At 41.6% G+C, this 27209-nt stretch overlaps 1 protein-coding gene across 1 annotated transcript in view; it reads right to left on the bottom strand.

Annotated features, from left to right (window-relative positions):
• pip5k1bb (phosphatidylinositol-4-phosphate 5-kinase, type I, beta b) overlaps window positions 1-27209 on the bottom strand; it is a 33219-nt gene that overhangs the window by 4069 nt on the left and 1941 nt on the right. Inside the window, exons 2-13 of the mRNA XM_076099600.1 lie at window positions 18283-18381; window positions 18112-18180; window positions 17186-17316; window positions 14525-14642; window positions 11720-11872; window positions 10994-11293; window positions 3928-4130; window positions 3504-3587; window positions 2630-2678; window positions 2417-2501; window positions 1677-1835; window positions 175-301 (exon numbers count right to left, since the gene is read on the bottom strand). Of these exons, the coding sequence (XP_075955715.1) occupies window positions 175-301; window positions 1677-1835; window positions 2417-2501; window positions 2630-2678; window positions 3504-3587; window positions 3928-4130; window positions 10994-11293; window positions 11720-11872; window positions 14525-14642; window positions 17186-17316; window positions 18112-18180 (1478 nt within the window). The 5' untranslated portion in view covers window positions 18283-18381. The remainder of the gene's footprint in view (window positions 1-174; window positions 302-1676; window positions 1836-2416; window positions 2502-2629; window positions 2679-3503; window positions 3588-3927; window positions 4131-10993; window positions 11294-11719; window positions 11873-14524; window positions 14643-17185; window positions 17317-18111; window positions 18181-18282; window positions 18382-27209) is intronic.

Genomic DNA, 27209 nt, shown 5'->3' with positions numbered 1-27209 from the left:
TGGCAAATTCACACGTCTTCCTTCTCGTCCTGAAGGCCGTAATGTGTACAGTAGCCTTTCATCACGGTTTTAAGGTGAAGAAGTACACGTTACACCCCTAAAACGACACAGAGTGTCATGATTTAATGAAAGCAACCAGAAATAGTGAAAGAGGAAAACTAGTAGACACCGTACCTCTCCTTTGTTTGCTTTTCTACGTTGACAAAGATGGAGGAGGTGGAGATGGTTCCCATGGAGGAGCCCTCGTAGAAGGATGGGTTGGCAGGGACCAGATCTGGTCGCAGGTACGAACCAAACACAGCTGAGGGTAAAAACATTCACAAGCATGTGATGACAGTGAAGCAAAACAAGTACTTTCCTAATATCCCATTTCCTATATTTCCGTCTGATTTCTGCTGCCTGGTAAACGCCAATATTTTTCCAACTCCATGCGTCCAGTTTGGACCGCAGGTTCTTTTTTTATTTGTAGTCTCTGTTCTCAGACTTTTGAAAGCTCCTACAGATCCACATAGTCATTAAACATCTTTTACGCAGGCTGAGTAGTACTACTCACGATGCGCAAACTGAACTTTTTTTGTATAATCTGTGGAGTTCTCCTTTTGTTGAGAAGACACACATCGACAAACACTGACATCCACAGCCATAATTTCCTGGAAGACCAAAAATGCCCCATAAGTCAATCAATACGATCAATACAGCATATAGCTGTGGATCGTCCACCAGTAGAAAGGAGAAAGAGTTATTCTTGTTATTTCTATGTGCTTTCTGTTGTGGAAAGTTTAAACAAGCCTAATGACTGAGACAAGGCAGGGCATGAGGATTTGATTTAAGTTAATTGACTAAATGGTCCCAATAAAACGGACATATTTCCTAGTATCAACCTCACGCTTCAGAGGAAATCAGATTTTCTCTGCCCTCTTTGAGACTGATTTAGTAACCGTAAAGAGAGAGTCAGGAAGTGAAACTATCCAAGTTGCTTTATAGTATGTTGCGTCACAGCTGGAGACACTGTTGGGAGAGTGCTTGGTTGTACAGAGGACACATGACCCCATGAGTTCTCTGTCTGCTCCACGCCCTTGTTTCTTCCGGCGTGGTGTTGACTAACACTCCTTCATCATATCAAACACAAAGGTCAGACGCTGTTGCTGATCATGTTCGTCATTGCAGACACTTTCTTTCACCCTGTCTCAAACAGCTGGTTCATAGACCTTCTTGTACTGGGGATAACACAGCTTAATCTACATGACTCTTCTTTTACATATACCCTATGGACACACACATGCAAATTCTGTAACGGATGGGCTACTAATAACAAGGTGGCCTCGGTTTTCTTTCCATCAAGGCCAAACACTGTATCAACCAGTGACAGCTGGCTCCCCGGGACAAGAGGAAAACATTTTTATGGCCGAATGAAAGTCGCTGTTTATGGGTTTATGGTCTCTAAAAAAGCTCTAATAAGCCATAAAAACGAGGGAATGATTAAGGTCATCGCAGACTAGACTAGACACGTAGAGGATAATGGTAAAATAGCAAGTGCATTCATGATAATCATTCAGGTTTTACAAACAACCTCCTAATAATTCAGGCACTTCTATGAACATCCCTGAATGTTGTCAAATATCCAAGATGTGAACGGTCGGAGTGAGATTTTCCTAAAAAGTTGTTGTTTTCTGTACCTTGTCCGTCCAGACTGGCCAGGCTGCAGGCTCCTCCCAGCCTGTCCCTCCTGTCGTCCTTGCTCCTCTCATCTGCCTGCAATGAAAGGATCTCCTGTGAGGACGACTTCAGAGCCGGGATGGACGTCCGAGTCCTCTTTGAAGGGGAGAACCGCAGTGCTGCAGAGCAAAAAAGGGCCATTGAGGGAAAGAAAAGGAAAAGAGAGCGATACACATTCAGGGAAGCAGAGGCAGAAAGAGTAAGAGGAGCAGATAATTGGAGGAGAAAGTGAAAAGAGACGATTATGAAATTAAATCCTTTCCTGTCATCTCCCTCGGACGGGACTTGGCGATAGTTAATAGCACGGCTAAATCCCCAAATCTTTGCCTCAGCCATGTTCATTTCCAGAGGGGGGTCCCGCATGGTTGCATAAGATTGTTACTATATTTGATGGTAAAGGGAAGTTCCAAAACTACTTCCTGGCTTTAACTACAACCAGGCCCATTACCAGATCAGCGGCTTATAACTGTGTACTTTGGTTTCTGAATTGCCAAACAACAAACTCACTTTGTTTTGAATGACCTAGCCATGTGCACACAAATGCCCAGCAATAGACAACAATAAAAAACGTCTACAGATTGATTCTCCTTATCAGGCCAGGATTTCCAAACTTCCCATTGCTGCCCCTTCTCTTTGTTTGTTTTTGCATGTGGGCTGCTTTTCCCTCCCATGTGCGACGGTGATCAACCTGCAGACTTACGCTGAGTCTTTCTGAAGACCCGTGTGCTCATGAACTTGAGGAAGCGGCTGGCATAAAACCCGGGCCGGTGCACCGAGACGGAGTCCTGAGGACAGTCAGAGAAGATGCAGGGCTTTTATTAGAGAGCCACTAGTAGACGTAAGAGTATGTTACCAAATAAAAGCCTCATTCATAAAAGCAGCAGTGTCAGATTTGAGCAGGCTATCAACTCACGCCATCGTACACCAGGGCTTTCCATGAGTGTTCCAACTTTTTAATGAACCTGGGGAGAAACAAAACAAGAAGAAGCCTTGTCACAAACATATCCGCTTACCCAACAGCTTCCCCTTTATGCTTGATCAAACTTCAGACTCTTGCACCGTGGCACAAAACAAACTCAGGTCATTTTTTTAGCATTTAAGCAGAAAATACATCAAAGTTGAATGTTATGTAACGCTGTCTTTGAGGGAAGCAAGCTACCAGAGTTAAGGCAGGATTAGCGGAGACAAATTGGCCTATTCATCCCTTATTTCTCCAAGACCCGATCTCACCTCGCCCACTCCGTGTGCATTTCATGCCTCGACCAACCAGGCTGACGCAGATTTATGTGAATGCTTTTAAATTTCCAAGAGTTTGAAAAGCTGATGTGCCCAAAGGCTTCCTCCTCTGTCACTCGCCGCTTGTGCTCTCAGGGAAAGGCAAAAATCAATTTGTAAATAAAGAAGACTTATAGGCCGGTGTGTCCATTTAAATCATGTTGAAAGGGGAAGAAGTCCTTTTAGGATTGCGGTAAAGTGGATTCCCATCGATGCAGGGTGATAATTCAACATTAAGAGGTCTTGTCATAGGGCAAGCATCAATCGCAGCCTTGGTCAGTCCTCAACTATTCATGCACATTTTCTATTAATTGTCACATCTTTATTGGCCCTTGATGAGACATTTTACTTCTCAGAAACTGAGTCAAACATTTCTGCAGATCATACAGTCAGATATAAATGGGTTTCATGGCCCCGAAAGTCAACAGATCCAATCAGTAATCATAAGAAATCACCCGTATTAGAAACAAAATGATAGCAGGTATATACTATAATGCCTTAAAGATCGGTACCTGTATGACTGTAGGATATCAATGATACCAAGGAAGATGAGCAGCTTTTCTTCTTTGTGTGTTTTGGCCGGGATGCCACCCATCCTATAACATAGAAAAAAACAATCCAGCAGTCAGAGAATACCTACTGTTCTTCTGCAATGCTTGAAACACTGCGCAGATATTTATAAAAGAGGCACTTACAGTATTTACATTCATGTGTCTTGCTGTTAGTACGTGGAACAGTGGCTGTGTTTGTATTTGTGTCGCTATGGTTATATGAGAGCCTGACTGTGTGTACACTGTCTGAGTGTCCTGTGCGAGGTATGAGCACGGTTGTATAACTGTGTCTGTGAGGAAAAAAGGTGGCGATTAAGAGACAAACGGAGGCAAAGAGTGTTTGCCCAAATACGCGTGCATAATATGTGCATATGAGCCGACTCACGTGTCGTCTGTGGTGAGGGCTTCTGCAGCCTTGCCGTCTCCCTGGATGGACTCCATGGCAGTGGAGTAAAGCACCCTCTGACCCACAGGTCTCCTCCCGTCGCCCCCTGCCTGGCCCAGCTCACCCCCCTCTCTCTGGCTCTGGTCCAGGACATGCACACCCAGCAGCAGGCTGTAGTCCATGATCTTAAAACTCTCCAGCACCTGTAGCAAATTACAAGACACGCAGATGTTACAAGACGAATCCTTTGATAACGAATGGCACACGTCGGATTGAAATAACAGGATATTTCCCATTTTCTAAGAGCTGTGTGGACCCTGAACAGATTACTTTCCTGGACTGGATGCTACACCTTCAGCTCAAAGACGGTAAGTATAGTGATATTATGAAATGTTTTGAAAAGCACTCCCAAAACACTTTCACAGCCTTTGAGGCACTGAAGCCTCAAAAGCTGTACGCTATTAAAAGGAAATCTCCTGTTGAAACCAGTTTTGAGCTAAATAAACAAGGTGTTTCTCCACAGTGAGCCAAGTGTTACACATTGACCTTCAGGAGCCTTTGCTCAGTTTCCCAGAGACTCTGCGACTTAATGTTTGCTTCAGTGCTCCAGTAAAGCAGTCATGGCCAGTCAAGGGTAGAGAGAGAGAGAGGCAAGAGCTTGATCTGGGAACAGGGTCACTGTCAGGTAGCCAGTCTTATCTTATAATCGAGACTGGAAAAGAGTTACTGTACTGGTTTATAATTCCTGACCTTAATACAAGGGTGTGGCAGAGAAAGAGAGATTGCGTGACTTCTCAGAAATAGAGAGGTGAAAGCAACGTGCTTTTGCAAATATAGCTTACTTTCCTGTCAATGCCTTCCGTCAGAGAGAAAAAGAATAAAATATCATAGACGTAGCTCTTTATGACTCCTCAGTCATAAATCTCTCTGTATCAACTGCTTCAATGTGTGAATCAGTTCATGAAAAGCCACAAAGAGGAAGTTGAGAGGGTAGTGAAAAACAAGCTTGAGAAGAAACTGCCAAAAACACACTCCACTATCATCTTGGTCTTATCTTGGGCATTCTCACTTACACTCTATAAATAACACAATCTAAACCAAATAGGATTAGAGGCAATAAAAAATACTAATAAAAAAAAGGAATCAAAGAGAGCCTTGACCCAGAATCCAGAGAGCACTGGTATGTTTTTGTTAAAGAATGCAAGAATGTTTTGAATTACAACTTCCTCTTATCTCTCCCTAGATAAGCTGTCTTCAATGCACGGTCAAAGACGATATTATCTTTATTATGCTTCTGTAATAGAAACGGCTGGTGTATAAAGTCATAGTCACACACATTCATACTCAAACACACAAACACAAAATCGACATAATGACCGACTCAAACAAACACTGGGGCTTTTGTCTGAGCTTTGCCTTTTCCATATCACAGATTTGCATCCCTTCAGTCAAACTCCCCCAGCCTATTCAAACTCCGGCCATTCTGAAACACCAGCCTGCCTACAGAAGGCCATTACTGTGCATCCTGGCCCCGGCTTCTCCAGGCAAACAATCAAACCATCACAGCAGAAAGAAACAGCTGCATTTCTGTGATTCTGAAAAACACTGTGTATATCTACAGGCAAAGTAAAATAGTCAATAGTCAGTTAGTGGAGTGGAATACTACTGATTCTTAGAGGCATGGCAGTCAAGTGTTTGGGTCCCTCTGCTCTCATTTCTTTTCACAGTGAATGGGAAAGGCTAATCCTCGCACTTCTGTAGGGATTGAGCTTTGTCACAGCATCCCCTGATCTGCAACAAATCTCTGATGATTCTCAGTATATTCCCCTGAAGCAGTCCTCCACCTGTCTATCTCTGTGCCATTAGGGATGTCGAGCTCCCCATAGTGTTCACTGGTGTGCCCCACTTTGCAGTGACACTAATACACAGCAAGCTTTCCTAAAGCTGTGGCTGTCTGCGGAAAAGAACACAGAGCTTCTTATACTCCTTTTGTGGGCTTGCTGGATCACTCACCCCGGGTATACATCACAGGAATGTCTCTGCTACAGTATGCATCTATAATTAATGAATGTTGTATTACTAAATTATAGATGTTGTTGCTATCTAAAACCTCATTACAACTGTAAAAATGTAGTTTTAAAACAATTTTTAAAAGAATTCTGTGTCTGTTCATTCTCTCTGACACTGTGAACATAAACTGAGGATAATAAATGAGTTTATTGTATAAGATTAAATTAGATTATACATGAATGAAAGTATACAATAATTTCACATTACAAGGTGGTATGAAGATCTTTAAAGAGCTGCAATGCTTATTTAAACAATTGATTAATCAATCGACAGAAAACTAATTGGCAACAATTTCGATAATCAAGTTATTTAAGACAAAAATCATCTGCTTTTTCTTTCCGTTCTTTTTTTTTTTTTCTCTGATGGTAAACTTTAACATTTTTAACAAGAAAGCTAAACTTTTGGCTGCAGTTTTTCACTATCTGCTTACATTTTATAGACCACGGAATTAGTTGATTAATAGAGAAAATAATCAGCAGGTTAAGCAATTATGAAAAAGATTATTAATTGAAGACCTGTGTAATTAACAGCCATGTTTATGAACGTGGTTAAGGATCCTGTTGAAGCCTTTCTTACTTCTGACTACAAGGCCAGGGCCTTGGTTTTCTGCTGCTGAGATTGAGAGAAGCCATTGTTGTTACAGGATCCCAAGGTTGAGAAGAGGGGGAGCCATACAGTAAATGATTGTTTATGATTGGCTACACTGGCTGCTATGCAACCATTATTATCCAAGAATGCATGCCTTCATTGTCTGAATCATTACTTCTGCACTTTTTTGTTCATGCAATGAAAGGACTCCTGTTTCATAAATTCTCAAACAGAGTGATGACGGTACGTAGATGTCATTCGGCCTGGGTTTTCCCCAAACATGACGAGGTCTCAACTGTCAAACGTGCTGTGAACATCAGTGTCTCAGCAGCTTGACATCATCAGAAGCATCAATATCACCCTGATGTCACACGCACAGCAACGGTACAAACACACACTCACTCAACAATAAACCCTCTCTGTCTCGCTCTCTCTGTACAGTAGAGTCCAACATGAATTATTAATGCCTTGTGTTGTTTTGGCATTTGGGGAGTATCAGGGGAGCTGCAGAGTAATGGAGAGAGTAGACTTAAAGGGAAGAAAATGTACCCTGTGTTTCCCTAGCAGTGTCCCACATAACAGAAATATCTGATTCCCTCAAACACATTACTCATCCTCCTCTTTGTCTCATCCCTTTCTGCTTCAACTCAACTCAACTCTGACCTCCCACACTCCTATGAAACAGAATTCCCAACACTCCAAGCTCTGGAAAAATAGCAAAAAGAAACATGTTTCAGAGGCCTCACCACATATACTTTTATTGGACAACAGTCCACTTCCTCATTCCCCCACGCCCTTCACCCCCCTGTTGCTTAACTTCTGCCGCCCCATCCTCTGTGTTTTGGTCCGCAGCCTCAACTGGGGTGACGGGGTTAGCTGCTTACTCATGGAAATGGACAGCGATTCTGCTTAGAGGGCACTTTGCTTCCCGCTCAGGAGGCGAAAGCAGGAAGCCATGACAATAACAAACTGTACAGCACAGCAGCTGCTTAACAGCCTCACTTACATACAGATATACATGCCATACCATATACTTTATACATGCAATATGTGGCACATAGAGGTCTTAGTGCAGACATGTCAAACTCAAGGCCCGCCACGTCATTTTATGTGGCCCACGAATCCGCCAGCAAAAATATATATATATATATATATTTTTTTTTAATTCAAAGTTAGACTTGAAAATAAAAATATCCCCATGGTCGAAATTATGAGATAGAAAGTCGAAATTATGAGATAGCATGTTGTCTGTGTGCCGACATTAAAACTATCACAACAGGTGGACAGGAGAGGGAACAGCCCGTAAAGCGGTTTTCCAACAAGTGATTGAGTTGAAAATGATCGACAAATAATCCCAAAATGTCCACGAAGAGAAAAATTGATGCAGAGGGAAGAAAATATAATGAAAGATGTGAAAGCGAATACATGTCTGTGCTTCAAGGAGAAAAAACGGTCTGTCTTCTGTGTTATGAGGCAGTGTCGGTGATGAAGGAATACAATTTACGTCGACAATTTGACACCAAACACTAAATTTAGCCTCCAAGAAAAACATAAAGTTGTCCAAGAATTAAAAGGCAGACTGCAATCGCAGCAGAATATATTTACAAAAGTCACAGCCCAGTGCATGCTTCAAGGTATGTGAGCAGGTGTGCTCCGACCAGATACAGACTTTTACAAATGTCAGTTTGTGAAGAAACACCATCGCAGACCGAGTTCAGGCACTAGCAGGCGATCTAACAACGCAGCTAGCTGAAGAGACGAGCAGTTACTTGTATTTTTCATTAGCTGTTGATGAAAGCACAGATCTATCAATGTTTATAAGAGGCTGAAGGCAGACCTGACAAGTCAGTGAGGAGCTCTCGGATGTAGCTGCCATGCACGGGACGACGACGGGGAGGGACATTAGTGATGCAGAGAGATGACAAAAATAGCTTTGAACAAAGTTAATGTAATAACTTGTGCTTGAAGATATTTGTCTTTGTTATTTTCTTTAAAAGTTTGATCTTTGATAGACTAATGTGGGTTTCTTAACCCTAAATTAAAAGGATTTATGTTATAATAACAGAAATGTGCTTAAATATAATTTTACATTTATATAACTGCATGTACAATCTTTTTACACTTGAATAAACAATAATCAAATGCAGAGACAGTTATTTAACAATATGTTAGGGAGTAGTTACAGTTATACAGTCTTAGAGTTACAACCGGCCCTTTGAGGTAAACCGTAATGCTAATGTGGCCCAGAGTGAAAATGAGTTTGACACCCCTGCCTGAGTGGGTAGACAGTTCATGTCTGGGGTACGTTTGGGCGAGGTTGTAAATGGGAGTGTGCCGTTAGTTCATGGAAATACTGACTTAGCAAGAGGAGAGAATGTCATTCTTAAAAAGAAAATAGAGGACATCGACAAAGTCAGCATATTGGTTAATGATGATGAGAGAGCCTTAACCTGAGGAGGTCACTTAAAATTCCTCTCTATTTCTGGTAATCTTTCTCGAACCAAACATCACAAGAGCCATGTTTGTGATCAAGATACTGTTAAAGGGCTGGAACAGCAACAAGTTGTTGACACACCTTTCCTGGAAGGATACTCTACTTTCCCCAAGAAGAAACACAAACAAGTGTGGCAGAACCAGAAGATTTACTGTATCAAAAGTAACTTCATGTAGACTTACATTTTCTATCTGATAACACACAAAGAAAAGTAGAGCTGAGAACAGAATAGAAGAGAGCTCTGTTGCCTAACAGGCAAATCTAAATTTACCTACAGCAACACACTGTTCATTACCGCTAACTCCGTTCCATGCTCCACCAATCACGGTTGTTGATAACACCGACACGGTTCTTCTATTCCAACACGCTAATAATTTAAACATTGAACCTGAGGCTGGTTTAATGGAAGAAATGAAGTTGTTATCTAAATGGTGCTATGCAGAGTTGCCAGGTCTGTCAGGTTGGTCGAGCCCAGCAGGAAGTCTCTGGGCCTCATCTGTAAGATCTCGGTCAGATTCCACGTTAAATATCAGAGCGTTGACCCTACGGAGAAGCTGTGTGTATATTTTGTGTGTGTGTGTGTGTGTGTGTGCGTGTGTGTGTGTGTGTGCAGTTACTGTATGTCAAGCAGAACAAATGGGATTACAGCACGGGGGGCTTTAGGCTGTAAAGCCCATCATAAACCAGCCACTATGAGGGTAAAACACATTAAATCAGTGTCTGGAAGTCACATTGGCATCAGCCATAAAGCTATCCCAAGAGGTCATCCACCTTGTCTACACTAAGAACAACAGAGTAGGAATGTCACTGCACAAACATGCACCAGCCCAAGATAATTATTCCACAGTTTGACGACCCAATCAGCAATTCAGCTCTTCTGTTCTGGTTCCTTTGCCTTTTAAAGCTTGGAGGCTTATTCCTTGCCTACAGTTGTGGTCCACAAACACGTCAGCAAAACCTGAAAATGTATTGTACATGGTCCTTTAGTCTGTACTGCTGGGCTGTTTTCACATACAATTTCTCTCACACTGATGCAATGTAGAAAGACGGAAAAAGATATGAAATGAAGTCTGGGCTATTTTCAGATATTTGATTTTGAATGCGGTATATATTCATGCCTCTAAAAGCAGGGAGGTACTGGTGGATCACCGGAGCACACACATTATGTCTCCTATTAAACTCCAAATATCCCCCTCCAGCAGACAGGTCTCCTTTAGACCGGAGGACTATCTTTGGCTAGAGCTCTGAGTCTCTCACGCTACCAGGATCATGTCTTAATCACATTCAGTGTTTGGAGAGCTGTCATGTACTGAAACATTGCAGCGCAGAGATGGCAGAACAAAGCCCAGCGCAAACTGAGAGCTTAGACTGAACACACAGTGGAAACACACAGCAGTCCTACTGACAAACACATGGAAAATAAAAAAATACATTTTGTGCCATCTAAGATGTGCACACACTGTCCCGAACTAGAACACAATGTAATTAATTCATAGAGTGTTTAAGCTTCCATACTCTGTTACAAGAAGAGGTCAGTGACATCCTTTCAACAGCTATCTATCTCCCTTCACTTCAGTGGATCCCAGGTCTAAAGCGATCTGCTCTAAGCTCTGATACGGCACAAGACACAATGTCCATGCGGTGCTGCACACAGGTCAAAATGTTTTAGCAAAGGAAAGAGAGGCATGAGAATTCAACAGAAATGGCCTTTTGAGGAAAATATTCTGATAATGAAACAAAAATGACTTGATCCTAGACTTCCTTGTTTGTTGTACACCTTCCTTTTATGGAATAATAGTGACATTCCTGTTGCAGTCCTATGAAAGAAAAGTCCAATGAACAGAGAGAGAGAGAGACAAGAATGAGCATGCATATACAAAATCACTTGCTCCACACACTGCTAAAACCACCTACCCGACAGTCTCTCTGCAGGGTCTTCATCAGGTTGTTGTATGTCTCTGCATCAAAGTAAAGCCCTTCTTCATGCATGTCCTGGAAGTCCAGGTCTTTGTAGGTCGGACAGGCCTTTTCTCTCTCTTTCCTGGACGCTCGTCTCTTGTAGGTGGATCCCTTCAGGTCGTATTTGTAGTGCATTTTGACGGAGCGCGGCAACACATTGTTCATTACCACCAGTCGGATGTTGATGCCTCCAGACTGGATGCAGTACAGTCCGTAGAATTTGGGCAGCAGTGTGCGTGGATTCTGGTTCAGATTCTGTGATGTGATGTGAAAGACAGCTTGACTTTTATTATAATCATATTTCACTGATGCTTCTTGGATACTTTCTCTTCTACAGTCTAAAGAATTGTGAAGTGATAGCCAATATGAGCGCAGGGGGTCTTAGAATATATTTAAGTAACAGATATGAATGAGTGAGCAAAATGATCAAATGTCTGACTTCTGTGCATGCATCCAGCTTGTCCTCCATCCCCTTGACTGAGATGCTTTTCAATCTGATGGTGCCCTACAGCTTGAGCTAATGAGAACGTTCACTGCATCTGATTTATGCCACCTAAGCATCTGACGAGTGATCTACTCAAATTCAAGACTTGGAGTGTTCTAGACTTCAACATTCAGACGTGTAGCTTTGCCACCTCACTAAGTGCTGGAGACCTCATGAATCAACTATAAGTGACTCACCATATAGTATCCAGGCAGTAATCTCTGGAGAAACTTGGCCTCTTTGTGCTGGACGGTTTTAATGATGAACTCGTCATCGCTGGTTAGGTAGAAGAGAGAGCCGCTGGCCCCCGGGTTGGTCAGCTCAATCAGAGGCTCATTTACGAGGGAGTACTGAGGAAGAAAAAACATACACAAAACAGTTGAATATTTTAAGTTGTCAAACTTCAAGAAAACAGCTCCACTTGGAACATATCCAGACATAAACAGCTCTAAACACATAAGACTATAAGAAGATGCTACACCGCAGACATCTTTTGGTTTTTTTTGTGGTGGAAGAAAGAAATCTCTTGGGGTACTAAAGCACCAGGTTTCTGATCAGATACATGGTTATTGTTTTAGTGTCTGCTTACACTATGCTGCCAAAAAAAACAACATCATTTGAAAAACATCAATATGCAGCTATAATAGCTGGGAAGGCTTTCTACCCATTTTGGAACCTGGCCACAAGCGCATCAATGAGGTAAGACACTGATGTTGGGCGATAAAGCCTGGCCTGTTGGAATTAACCATTAAGGTGAGAGATGGGTATTAGGTCAAGGCTCTGTGCAGGCCAGTCAAGTTCTTCCACATCAAACTCAGAAAACCATTTCTACACGCATCCGACTGTTCACAGAGGCGCTGTGATGTTGAAACAGGAATGGGTTTGCCCAAAACGATTGCCACAAATTGTGAAACACATTGTTGTCTAAAATATAGTTATATGCTGTAGCATTGCCATTTCCTTTAGTTAAAACTAATGGGCTGAGCCCAACTCATAAAAACAGCCCCAGAGCAAATCCACACAAAAGCGCATGATTGTCCTCATACTGCTGTACGGCTGTATAATGTCCAGTATGTCAATGAAAGAGAGTCTCTGTCAATTTTATTTTTATCGTGCAAACACACCGATGAGTTGCAATGAGAACTGCAGAATGACCAGATCTCTATCACATCTGGATGACAAATCTGTCTGCCAAATTTTTATAAGATCTACTGACATTTGACTCTTGCTGCCAACAGACAGGCAAACTGTCTAACATGGACATGAACAGAAGCCGAGGGGTAATAAGGAGCAATTACTGCTTGTGCTGCTTCTCAATACAACACCAGAACAGATCGAGAGCCTTCATCCCACTGTGGCAAGCAATCAACTTGTGAGGGAGAGACTGTGAGAGCAGCCAACTGAAGAGCAATGTTGGATGTAACTCAGTGCGTTATGAGAGCAACATGTTCAGCAGAGCAACACTGGAGGCATCCGCTTACCTCTCCAGAGACCCCTCCACTGATGACCGTTTGCAGTCACGTTGAGTTACTAGCACAAACACATCCATGGTTTGTTGCATTTGCATTCAGGATACTGTGTGTGTGTGTGTCTGTGTGTGTGTGTGTGTGTGTGTGTTCTCTCTTTTAATTAGACTCTGCTGTAGCCTCTGTCTGAACGAATCATCATCATCTCAAGGACATCAATCATTAGCACATCCTCTAAGCTACTGTGCCTCATGCCATCCTCCCTCTGCTGCCTTTAAGTTACATTTCGCCTTGGTCCCTCTTCCAGAGCACTTTGTCTTTCACTTATGCAGAAATTAATTTGGCATTCAAAAACAAGAATGTAGCTTGTGGGGTTTTGAAAGGCTTACGAAAGGAAAATGGCAACATAACATGATAAAGCCCAAACAAGATTACACAAAATCAAATTTTGTTTGGTTTGTAAAAGGATGAATAGGCAACAAGGTACAGTATACTCTCTGATGAGCAGCAAATTACGTTAACATAAAGTATGGCATGTAGAGCACATAAATAAAAGATTTGACAGGGGTGTTTGAACATCTTTAATAAACAATCTTGCTATTTCTCGGCCTGTGTTTGTGTCTTTGAGCAGGGAAATCACAGAATCAACTGATTTCATTCAGCTCTGGGAGCTGGTTAAATCGTAATGAGGACACACTCCGTTAGGTCAGTCATTACCTCCAATATCTCCACCACCCCAATGTTTTGCCTTGACTTTATCCTCCCATCCTGTCTCTCCCCTGCACAGATGGTGTGCGGCATTACCCGCCCACTACTCAATCAAATACACGTTGAATTTGATGGATATTTAAGTATGCACTGAGGTGGAAGATTAGTGTTCAGTCAATGGGAAGTAATTCAAGAGAAATGTCTCTTGTTTCTGGGTGCAATGGTCATTTTACGTTTTGTATTTACTTACGTGCACACATAGAAACAATGGAATAAAATCTGATTCAACTATTCATGTGGACTGAGCAGCAATAAAGTGTGTGTGGTTCAGTATAGCGTACGCTTGAACCAGACACGTTTTCAACAATGTTAAATGTGTTGTTTTTGGCACAGTGATAAATAGAACTACTTAAAGCAATAGGGAGGGAACTATGCATATTCACTTGCCTGTCGAGAGATAAGATTGATACCACTCGCATGTCTGTCCACTAATTATGAAGCTACAGCGAGCTGGCAGCTACAATTTGTGATTTTACGTGGGGTTATTTGTGGGACAATTTCTTGGAAGTGATTTCCTGGCCAGACAACTAGTGGAGAAGTCACTGTGAATAAGCCTATTTCCCAAAACATCAAACTATTGCTTTGAGTCATTTGTCCTGGGTAAAACTCATAAAGGGTACAGTTTCTCTAATGTTTCATTGTGTCTTACTTAAGCTATATGATGTGAATGCTTGTTTTGGGACATGAGGACTGGATTATGAGTTTATGACTGGTGTGAAGGTGGAATAAACAATAACCAGTTACGTCTCAGCTAGGTTTTAGTCTTACCAGGTAATCGTCTGGTTTGATGCCGAACAGATCCCTGAAGTAGCGGAAGGCTAGCGGGGCATAGGTCTTGAAGCGAAAGTCAGGATAGTGATGTGCTGGGGTCAAGTTGCTTCCCTCACTGGGAAACAAGAGCATATATTGGTTCATTAGATACATTATTCCAACACTAATTCAAAAAAGGTGGGGTTAAGAAAACCTTTAAGTCATTCTCCAACCAAGGCAGCACCAGGCGGGAAAGTGAACCCTAACACCTAATCTTTGTACCCGGGCAATTGACTCCAAGTAAGTGTATCAGTGGGCCCTTGTAATGTGCTCCACCCATGCATGAACAGGCTTTAGTAAAGTCATCTCTGGGAACCCACATTCACCAGTATTGTGGTGACAATCTGGCCTGTCTAGAGTTCTTTGCCTGGAGACTGAAGGTGGCTCTGATTACTGGATGTAAACAATACCACACAACACATGAGCCTTGACTCTGAGGGGGAGAGAGGGAAAAGGTGGAAATAGAAAGCACCAAAACACACAGAATAACCTACATTTTTTGGTTGATTTGACTGGACCTTAAAACCTGACATTCTGAAACGGGCTTTGACAAAGACATGTGTCCTAGAGGAACACAACGACACAGGAGTAAGCATGTCTGATAAGGTTCAAATGAGTCAGCCGTCGAGTCTTTCATGACGTAAAGCAACCGCACTGAGCCTAAATCTACAAGAAGTAGGTTAATAAAGAGTTGTATTTTCCAGGGCACCTCTAAATCTGGTTAATATTCTAAGGACTTGGATGGGTTTCTGGGTAAAGAGGCTACTGCTTTGCTGTTTTATGCTGGTGCTATATTCAGTAATGCGATACAGGGAACAGTCAGGCTCTGCTGTGTAACACGATACCTGTGATTACTCCACAATGAAATCCGACTGCTCTGTTTAGTGTGTGAACGAAACAACAATTATCTTTCATCAATGACTGACAGTCCGTGATGGTAACATACGCCTCGCATGGAAACCATTTAACAAGACAGATCACTTGGAAATGTTTCATGCAATCTAATCAGAGAGCCATCTGTAGGTGTGTGTGTGTGTGTGGGGGGGGGGGGGGGGATCTGCAACATCTCCAGCCATCCAAAACTAGAGTGACAGGACAACAGTGGAAACACCAGAAACAACAAGAAGAGGAAGAAGGGGGAGACGAGTGGTGAGAAGGAGGGAAGCAAAAGCGCCTGAGAGCCGTCTCTCTCGGGACACTACGCCAGTGACAAGAAAGAGAGCGGTTTGTGTTTGTGTGCTTTTACAGATCACAAACACTTAGAGAAAGTAAAGAGAATTAAGAGGGAAAAAGTTGTGTAAGATGCAAGTTGTAAGACATTCATTTTCTCGTCGTATTTTGTTTGTTGTGTCTTTTGTAATTATCTTTTTTCTCTAACCATCTAACCTTGATTTGTTTTAATTCAGTTGGCTTTCCCTGTGAAAAGCTGGCCCTGAAGATAACTACAACTTTAGTTTTATTTCACCATCATGTGAAAAGGCTTGACGTTGGGTGCAGATTGAGGATGATATAAGAAGCAAGCTTTGAACTATTGATACTCATCTCTGTCGGGCAGACACAGAAACAAAGAGTAATGTTTTGGTTTGGTTGATGAGCAGTAAAATGACTATGTGCGTGCCAAGACCAGGTTTGCATGAACCATTATCAGTTTGCATATCCGGGTGCAGTATCTCAAAGGTAAACCACAAAGTATTTCCTTGTTAGACTCCAATCCTCTTCCTGCAGCTTTAGAGTAAACAGTCTGGGATGATCCATTTATTTGGCCACAGATAGAAAAACAACCAAAGAACACATGTTGCTTGATTCTTTTTGCAGGAATCATTGCATGTTTTTCAGGACAAGACATTCAAAGCATGTTTTTGAATAGAAAATAGTTAACCCATTCAGCTAACATGAAATTAAACTGTATTTTCTACTGTGAGACTGGTGCTGGTAGGTGACTGATCAACTGTATAACTACAGTATGTGTCTGAGCATCAACCTTGCACTAATGTATGTGTGAATACATGAGTCACACTCTCAAAGAATTCCTGGGTCTGTTTTGGATTGTGTCAAATGTCTCTAAGCTGATGATGTGATTGTGAAGACAGCCTGAGATGACCACACACTGACATGTTTCGCACTGTGGCAGTCAGAGGCACACAGTAAGCTGATTTCACAGTTATCATCACGACTTATACTACCAGAATTCACTTTGTTGATAAATGATGACGGTTGCAGTTTGTGGGAGCAGCAATAATTTATTTGGACTAGATGTACAGCGCTTGCAGTTTCCACTGAGCATGATTAATAATAGTTTTAAATGTCTTCAACGCAAGACCAAGACATATATTTGAGCGGGCAGACAGACAAAAAAGCTTAGTCTTTCGTTGCTTTCCACTCATTCACTTTGCAGTGTCAGGAAATAGTCGCAGCCAAAGAGCCGCCTGTTACCACCGACACATAATCTGTTTTTATGTCCTCTGATTCACTGGCTCTTGTAGACCAAATAAACTTGAGCTTATGCAAAAGTCTGGCTGTCATTTTGAACGACAATGAGCAAATCAATTAACTCACACGTTTAAACGTATAACAAGTATAAACGTACGTCTGTGTGGGTTGACACTACACAGCACTGACCTGGGCAGAAAGACACTCTCCACCACATAGAAGTCTTGCATAAGCACATCTCTGTCAGGCTTGGAGGTGAGGTTGCCCACTGTGTAGCCAATACCGAGCTGAATGGCCCCCTTCAAGGCCGATGACGTAGTCTAAATAGGAACATAGAAGAGAAAACAACCCATTAGTCAGGCTGTTATATCATACTGTCACTGTTATCCTCATTGCATTCACTAATGGATGTAAATGTGAAGCTCGAGAGTGATAACTAGGGTTGCAAATTTCTGGCAATATTCAAGGTGGAAACTTTCCATAGGAATTCATGGGAATTAATGGGAATACAATGGAAATATAGGAGTTCTTTGCTCCGGCAAATGTCATATGCAGGTAGAAACAAACCTTTTTACCATATTATTAGCAGAAATAATCCATTAATCTGCCAAACTCCTAAATTAGCATGCATATTCTGTACAAGCCATGAAAGAGTGTGCTGCTGTATAGTACAGTTTTGTGGAATGTATTCCACACTAACACTTTAAAACCCTAAAAAGGCTGGGTCATAAACACACAAAAAGACCTTCTAAGTCCCAACCTGAAACAGTAGTAGCCGTTGTGTACAGTCTTTTAATGGTGACATCTTAAGAAATGCTGCCATGAGCAGTGACGTCTGAATTTTTTTTTTTATAAGAAAGGAAACAAGTGTGACCAGCACTTGACTGATCTCTGGCAGCCGGCCCTGGCAGGGGTCAGGACATTATGTGCTGGAGAAGGACATTTATAAGGACTCATGTGACTCTCAGGCTCAGAAGTAGAAACCTTTTGGTCTTGTTGGCTCTAAACAGCAGCATTCCAAATTAAATGTTGTGGAAGCAGATTGACATTCATCTTAAGAGGAAAATAAAACCATACGCAGTTAAGCTCTTGTATGAATAGTCATACTTATTTACCTTTTTGTATGTTTTCTCTCTGCTTGTGCTCCAAGGCCCTCCCATTCCATTTTCTGTAGTGGTAGACATCTGAAAGAGAAAGTAAAAAGTAAAATTGCTGGTGCTAATGTGACAACTTAAAATAGCTATTTCCATCATAAATGACTGAAAAAGTAAAAAGCATAAACTTACCTTGCCTAATGTAAAGCTGTGCCCGACAAAACAGCAATCAGGGCAACATCTCTTGATTGTCAGCCAACATCAGCAGGCTTGGATCTGCCAGGGGACCCTCTGCAAGAGAACAGACGCACAGGTTATTATTACATAATAATAATAATAAAAAACAGGGCAAAAAAACGCTCACAGCCTCTGCATTGAGTGAAGCTGATCCAAGTTAAGATGTGACTGAGGATGGGATGGAACATGTCCAGCAGCAAAAAGACCTTGATTAACTGTGATAAGTTTGGGGCCACTTAAATGCAATCACTCTTCTATTAATCTCTGCCTGAAAGCAAAGGCAATTAATTTCTACTATTTCTATTTCTAAACTTTCACTGTAAAACTGGCCTCCAGCATGAGATCACTGCTATGATAGTCACTCATGAACATACATACATACATACATACATACATACATACATATGTGTGTGTGTGTGTGTGTAGTAACCATCCCAACTCTTCTTATTAGCCTTGCTCAGGAGAACAATACAATCCTGAAATCGAACTGTACAGACGTAGAAAGCACACTATAATTTACTGGCACCTTCTTCCTCCTTCTCCTTCCTTCTAATCTCTGACTTCTTTATTTTGGTAATTCCTTCCATATTCCAGGCCATGTGTGTGTGTGTGTGTGTGTGTGTGTGTGTGGGGAAGGGTGGCGATAAATAACACCTCATAAAGAACGCTCTCAGTCACGCTCTCGGAAATGCACCTGCAGGTCTCAAGGCCGTGAGTCAAAATCTCTCTGCTTCATCTGACTGGAACTGGAAAATCCTATTATCAACCTTCAGCTGTGTAGTTAGAAATGAATCAGATTATTTATCTTCACCACTGTGCAATGAGGTGTTGATCCACCTGAGCCATCATACTGTAGGACTGGCTGTGTGCTCTGAACCTGAGGAATGTTAATGAGCCTCCCGGCCTCTCTGGCTCTCTGCTCAGTACTGGCCTGAGCGTCAGTGTTAAAAGGGATTGTTTGGACCTCTCCCTCCCTCTCTCCCTCTCTCTCCCTCTCCCTCTCTCACCTGACCCCACAACACAGCCGGTGCTCCAACTGACTGTTTCTAGAACAATCCATGATGGGCCCGCAGCTGCAGTGAGCAACAGCAGATCTGTTGTTCACCTCTCAACAAAAGAGAGGCAGACAGATGGTTGGACATGAGGATGAAAATGGATGGATGGATGATCTATAATCAGCCGTGTCTTACCACTGTCAAACACCCTCCCTGCACGTACCATCGGCATACAGGACAACAAGGAAAAAAGAGAGCACATGTAGGCTACACACCGTTACACATGGGTAAAACGATGTTGTGTTGTGAGTCACAATTACATTACTGTGAGCTATAAAATTGCATCTTTGCATGCATTTCCAATGTCAAATCAATTCCTCTGGTAGATTGTGAATGTTTTGTGGTCTGGACGAGGACCAAAACGGTAAAATTATACAACTGGTCAATAAAAAGGAAATTCTATACATGAAAGTCTAAATCTAAATGAAAACCGTCTACCTGGCCTGTGTCGAGGGGTTGAGTTATGCGACTTTGTGAAAGTATAGCGAGATCCTAAAGACTCCACACGTTGTGTGTTAAAACTACGTCTGCACAATGTAGACTAGAGAAAAAAAATGTATTGAATGAGAACAAATATTTCCATTTCTATGTCACACAGTTTGGAATTCACGCACAAACATATATACTGTACACAGCAGAAGCAACTGTCCAGTAAAAATGTTTTTTTTTGTAAAACACAAAAAACAAAGCAAAGTTCCTTGCCAAACTCACCCCAGCTCTTCCCGTGACTGTGTCTTTGACAAAACCCAGACGTGGTCAACACTTTTCAATCACTTCATCTTTCCTTGTAAAGCACTTTGTGACTTCTGCTAAAAAAAATAAAACTTTGCTCTTCTCTACGTCAGTCTCTCTGTCCTCAAGCAACTCTCTTCCCGCTCGTCCACACGCTATTGTCAGAAACTCTACCACCCTTCAAACAAACACACTTAAGTGCAGATCAAACACTGGCTCTCATACCATATCTCCTCCATGGTTTCAGGGATGTTGCCAAGGGTGCTATTAAGCTCCTGTGTAAGTCAAATAGCCACACTGTAGCCAAGCAGTCCGGGCTATATGCGTTGCTGAGAGCAGACATAGGCCGTCTGGTATGATAAAAATGCAGATCCAATGCATCTGAACTGTCGAAAAACGTGTAAGTAGCTGTGGCAACACTCCCTCCCTGGTCTCAGGAGGCAAGGTAATGACAGTAGAAAGGAAAGCAGTAATCAGACAGCCTAATCAACCATGCCACATATGTGTTTACATACATACAAATAATGATCTCTTCCTATAGGGAGACCTGGTTCTTTGCAATAAGTGACAAAAGTGGAACAGAAATTTCCACAGTAGAGCACAACCATTTAAAAAAAAGATCATGACAGCAGGGCTGAGAGGTATTCAGTCAAGGAGGCTCCCACAGTTTCTTTCACCAGGACACAGATACTACACATCGGTTCCTCTTTGCTCTGCTTTGCTTCAGTCCCCAGATACTATTAGATTACAGCAGCAGATTGGAGACATAATGGAGAATCAATAGCAGACCAGCAATGCAGAGTGCTGAGGACTGGTCTGCTGGGCTTCCATGACCTTCACAATCCCCGACTGCAAGATGTTAGATAAGCACAGATATCTGGATTTGGATAGATACAATCAAGAAGATGCACGGGGAGTCAGCTTAGCTCGGCTTGCGGGGGATCGGCTTCATCGATTTAACTGCTCTGATCCTTAACTACAGCTCACAGAAACTCCACCCAAGCAATAATTAACTCAGAAAACCTGTTCAACTGCATTGTTGTTCATATTTTAGGAACTCGGTCAACATGATAAAAAAAAAAAAATGGACTGAAAATATTAACTAACAGATGAAATAAATGATTGATGAAGTATAACTGAATTATATTTAAATAAATTCATGAAAATACAAAATTTCCCAAAAAGTAATGTATACGACAAGGCTGAATGGTGCGGAGCAGTAGTCATTATCTTTCTGCAGCCTTGTGTAAACACTTTGGTGTGTCAGTGGGATTACATAAGTGGCTTAATTACCCCAACCGTGTAAAATAGTTGCTTCTGTGAAATGTGTCATGTTCTTCTATGAATCATAGGGCTGGGAAACAAACATCTAATGTGTGGACTCCTCTCCACCAGCCAAGCAGAAATGATCAGTCGTACAAAATAAACAATATGTAGTACTTTACCACCTTAACCTTTACCCTGGCCTTTGTACATATTTCAATAATGTGTTTTGCTCACAGACAAAAAGTGTGACAGGCAGAGGAGTGAAAAAATGCTTGGTGGGGGGGCAGACAGATTGAGGGGGATAGAGAAGAGACGCACACTTTCATTGTGAAATGTTCAGTCAAGCAGAAATATCTGCTCATCAATGATAAAGATATAAAACCCACCCAATTCTGGAGCTCTGCTCTGATTCCACCAAATTCAAACAGACGATCAAAAGACACAAACACACACACAAAAAGCAAACAAAACATAAAATGCAAACAAGTTCAATGTGTGCATTGTAATGTGTACAAATAAACAGACGTAGTAACACATCGTATACTGTACGCACGCCTTCACTTTTCTATCTCCCTGGTGAGTCCCCACAGCAAATGAGGCAGTAAAACAGCAAGCAGGTATATTTTGGACTTTTTTTGGTGCGTTCTGTTCCATATTTCCCCGTATCCTCTGGGGTTGTGTTTGTTTTCATCATTCCTCTGAGAGAGACAAGCTGTGCTGCAGAGTAGTCTGCCTGCGTGCACCAGGCACTATGCAGCACTGCAGCTGTGTGAGTGTATGAGGAGACTATATGTATATAAACAAGACAAACAGTTTAGCTACACAGGCAGCCCATGTGGGTGTTTGATTGATTCGATTTACAATGTGGAGACAACTTCGCTGTTACTACTAGAGGGGCAAAAATGTAAGTTTGGCCAAAGGGCAGCACCAAATGAAAAGACTATGCTTTTGGTCATAAGTTGTAGCTGCATCCAGCTGCATAAGAACATGATGCTGCAAGGTGAAGCATATTATAAGTGCAAGGAATGGGAATTCTTTACAATGACAACTGCTGCTGTCCCTAAAGCATCATCACACACAGCACAGTGTGCAGTGTGTGATGATAATAATCAATCTGAGTAGTTGTTTTAGTGTGAGATATACCACTGGCCAAACAACTATCACCAACTAAATGTACATTTCAAATATTGATGGTATTTGACCTTTTAGCAACGGCAAATAAAGAGAAACAATAGGTGGGATGGAGAGAGAGAGAGTGAGAGTGAGAGTGAGAGTGAGAGTGAGAGTGTGCACCTACAGTGCGCTATGACCTTTCAGATCATGTGACATGGAAAGAAAAAATAAGCTCGACAGAAAGAGGGAATGAAAGATACAGAGAAGACAATGGGAGCGAGAAACAGGGATAAAGAACAAAAGGTGTGATAGTTTTTAAATAGTTAGTTCCCTCGTAATAATGACGTGCAAGACCAAGTCAAGGCACGTCGTTTTCTAAGCAGAACAGAAAAGAAAAAAAAGCACTATTACTGTAAACACAAGTACATAATCAGAGGATAAAGAGCAAGAAAATGTATATATTGTGTTTTCTAAGACAATATGAATGCAAGAAACCCAGGGAGAGGACTCGGCCTGTGTATTTGTAATTCAGAGAGCGTCTCACTCTAGTTCCACTCTGCATGAAAATCAGTGAGGAGGAGGTCACCCACTGTGTCCAGAGAGTCACATGATTCAACTGAGGGAATGGAGGGGGGTGAGAGAAACATAGAGATGAGTATATTGAGGGAAAACAGAGACGATGTTCTCTTAAGACACAGAGGAAGAGAGAGGCAGCCCTGATGGAGCGATACACTACAGCTACACACTCTCTGAGCGTGAGACAAGGACTTATTACAGCAGGCTTATTATATTCAACCACCAGTGATATCTACGTAAACTAGCCTCAGCCACTGGAAAACATGATCACATGACATGAAGAGAAGAAAAGCGACTTGCCCATGATAGCCAAGCCCAGCTTCATTTACACGGCCCTGAAGTCCAAAGGTCCTGTACTCTTCTTTAAGCCATAAGGGTCACAGGCAGGTTTATTACCTGCATATCGCTTTGGTAGCAACTGACAGTGTTTATTATTCTCATACGTGATCAATCGTGACGGTAAAATGGAATTAGATCACCCTGTCTTTATTGATCGGAGGTCACAGTCTGCGCAAGAAAAAGACGTGGAATTTCATTGTTCCACATTCTTTTAGTCTTGTTTTTCTCCCACTTGTTTGCTTTCATCCGCCCTTCTATGTCTTGCTGTCATTTCTCTTACACATTATCTCACTCTAGCACCCTTGGGTCCCCTGAGTGGGCCTCTGCAAGCCATGTCTTTACCAGGGCAGAGAAGTAGGAGGGGTACCATGGGGGGCTCGGCAGGGCCAAAACAACAACAACAAACACCACAACCTCCAAATAATTTGAATTCCTGCAGGGCTGCCAACCTATTGCTCTGCCTGCTACACAATTCTCAGCCAATTACTGCTGCAGGCCTTCTTTGGGACATGTTTTCACCCTCTCAAAGGCTAGTGCTAATATGTTACGGGGGCCAAGTAGGCGGGGAATTCCCCGTTGGAGGTCATTAAGATCACAGCGATAATACTGGGAAACATCCAGATTCACCTGCTGCAAAGTACAGTAAATGAAGGGCATTTTTAACAGACCCTGACACTTGCATTTGTTGACAGACTTGCCAAGATTAACATATCTGTGAACAAACATGAAGTTAGGGAAGCCAGTGTCGCAGACACATTGCCTTGACTGACTAATATTGGTCAGATCACATCATCAAGAATTACATGAGGTGCTGTGAATGAGGATTGTTGAGACAATTTCACTCTTAAAAGGTGCATTCCAGTGATTTTGTACAATTGGGGAACTTTCCAGAGACTGATTTAAAAAAGAAGAATAGTCAAAACTTGATACAGAGGCTGAGATATCCTGAGTTTTAGTCATATAGTGTGTTTTAATAAGATCTCCCTGCCTGGTAAATGCACAGGCCTTTTAAACTTCCCACTCCCCGTTTGTAACGCAGGTTGTTATAAACTCCTGTGCCAATGCGAGGGTCCTGGGACAGACGATGTCGTATGTGTACAGATTGTAAAGCCCTCTGAGGCAAATTTCTGATTTGTGATTTTGGGCTATATAAAATAAATTTAATTGAATTGAATAAAGCTGTAGTCTCAAAGCCCAAGCCAAGATTTATTTTTAAGATAGCTATAGAAGACATTAAACAAAGTCATTTACTCAAAATCGGTGGAGTGGCCCTTTAATTACTCACTTGACTTTTGTTACTTTCAGCATGAGCAAAGCCAAAAACATTGACAGCGATAGCTTATAATGGCAACGTAATACCTATTTGTAAGGAGGGCCACTGACTGTCATTCTAAGAAAAGCTGAGGTTACATAAAAGCTGTTTTCAAGGATTTAACATTAAAATAACAATCATGCTTTGTTTCATCTACACTATCTATGAACCTGTTTATAAGCTTTTATTTAAGTATTTAAGCTTTTATGTTTTTTTATATTCTATCTTTTTACAGATTTTGCCAATTTTATGAATAGCTATTACGAACTTGAAATTACTTCAATTACTTCAGTTACAGAATTACTTGTTCTTCTGAATCATTTAAACAAATAACATAAAGGGGTGACTTTAAATTAAGGAGATCATTTCCTATTTGTAACAACTGGCGTATAGTTTACGTACTTTCCATTGTTATGGACAATAATGTGGGGAAGCTTTAATTTCCTAACCGATTTCATGTCGTCTGGGTGAACATCGATCACAGTACTGTAATCAAAGACAGTTATTATGAAGTCCTGAATGAGTATATGGTATGTGCTGACATGAGTGAAGCATGGACAATGAAAGGAAAGGACAATAAAAAAAGATAACAGAGAAAGAGCAGCCCATGCTGTGCTTAGGTATAGTGGTGCAACACAACTTTACAGAGGTGTGGAGGCTAAACCTCATCCATTCAATAGCGTATGTGGGTCAAACTGCCCACTGACCTGTCTCGGTATTATGCGACAAAGCACCTTCTTATTCAGCACTGCTTGACACTAAATTCCAATTTTGATGACAAAACTGATCATATAATTCATCTAGTAAAAAACCAAACATACAGGTTAATGCTTCACAAATATAGATCCTGGTCGATGCTATGATGTGGCCAATATATCGGGCTATATTAGCTTATCCCAGATTCATCAGTAGATCTGTCACTATCATCATGTGTCGGCCAAGTAACAAGACGTTGAATCAGGTTGATTGACACGATAGCCATGTGGTTAGGATGCACCTCATCAGTGCAAATATCCTGAGCAGTGTGTCCCTGGTTTAATTCCAGGGTGGCTTGACCATTCTGTCCACTATCGCTATTAAATAAACTCATTAAAGGCCCCAAAAAGTAATGTTCAAAAACAATAAGACCTTGCATTACAGAAATCCTGTAGAGCCAGTGTCCCCATTCATTTTTCCACTGCAGACAAGAGTAATTTTCAACGTACAAAATGTGCTGAGTACATATCTTGAACACAATTCTTCATCAAAAATGTTTGTGTTGAGTGTTTATGTAAAAACAATATCCAATATATCTGATTTTTTTTATTCCCAAATGATATCTGCCACAAAAATCCATTATAGACTTACTTTTTTAATTGCATTAGTATGAATTGAATATTTGCTGGTTTGACATTGTAAAGGCTAAATGACTTATTTAGTAATAGATTAACCAATAAGAGAAGTAATCATTAGTATAAACCCCTAAAGGCCTGGCACTGACTTACTGTTGAAATGACAAAACAGCAGAACACACAAGACATATTTACCCATCAGTAACTACAAAACAAACCACATGTTGTATTGTTGGACAACTCATAACTGCTACTAGTGAAATCACAGAAAACTGAAATTCAATAAATAATGTCCACTACAGGTATTAAAACCAAGTCCTTACAAAGTTGGACGCCACATTTTGTTTTTATATAATGTGTGATACAATCTGTATGGAAACCACCTGCAAATAATCTCATATCTCATTCTTTAACGAAATGCACGGTCCGTCGCTAAAGTGATCCGATTAAAGGTTGCCACAAGTGAGCTGAGACAGGCAACAAGAAAAGAATGGCATGGTGCTGAATAACCTGATATGACGAAGTCTGGAAAGAAAACAAACACTCCTGTCATGCTTTCGTTACATTGCAACTGGGACATAGCCCATCAGCACTTCGAGCCAGAGTACAGCACTGTAGACAGGACAATCAGAGTGGGTGTAGTAAGAGGAGAGGTCAAACTAAACACACACAAACATTATGAGGTGCCGGATTTCACTAACACAACATTTTTTTTATCAGAACATCTCGAATGTAACAAGACCCAACATAAGGCCACACCCGTGTGTGTGGACACAAAGCACATCGGTCAGTCAGACCATTATCTGGAATGAGGGAGAGAGAGCTGAGAACTACTGTTCAGGGCACTGACTTATGTAACCGGCTCTTAATGAGCCTCATATGCCTGATGTTTTGGTCCTATGAGATCCCATGGAAGAGTGCTCTTTGACCCAAAATCACAAGACTATACCTTACAGCTTGTAACTGCTGTGCTACCTCTTCACAGGAAGCTCAGCAGGAAAACAATAAACTGCTTGCTTAAAAAAGCATCCCTCTGCTTTGAATCAGTGCTATCGATTAATGCTTACAGCAACAGTCCAATTTATATAGTGACCAGTTTAAGAAAGTATGGTCCACTGCAGCAAAAGCCCAACAAGAGCGTCAAGAGTCACAGAAAAA

This window comes from Anarhichas minor, unplaced genomic scaffold (assembly GCF_050575085.1).
Source record: "Anarhichas minor isolate MPS153535 unplaced genomic scaffold, ASM5057508v1 ptg000025l, whole genome shotgun sequence".
Lineage (NCBI taxonomy): Eukaryota > Metazoa > Chordata > Actinopteri > Perciformes > Anarhichadidae > Anarhichas > Anarhichas minor.
The sequence above is the reverse complement of the archived record's forward strand: the minus strand, read 5'-3'. Positions and strand labels throughout refer to the sequence as shown.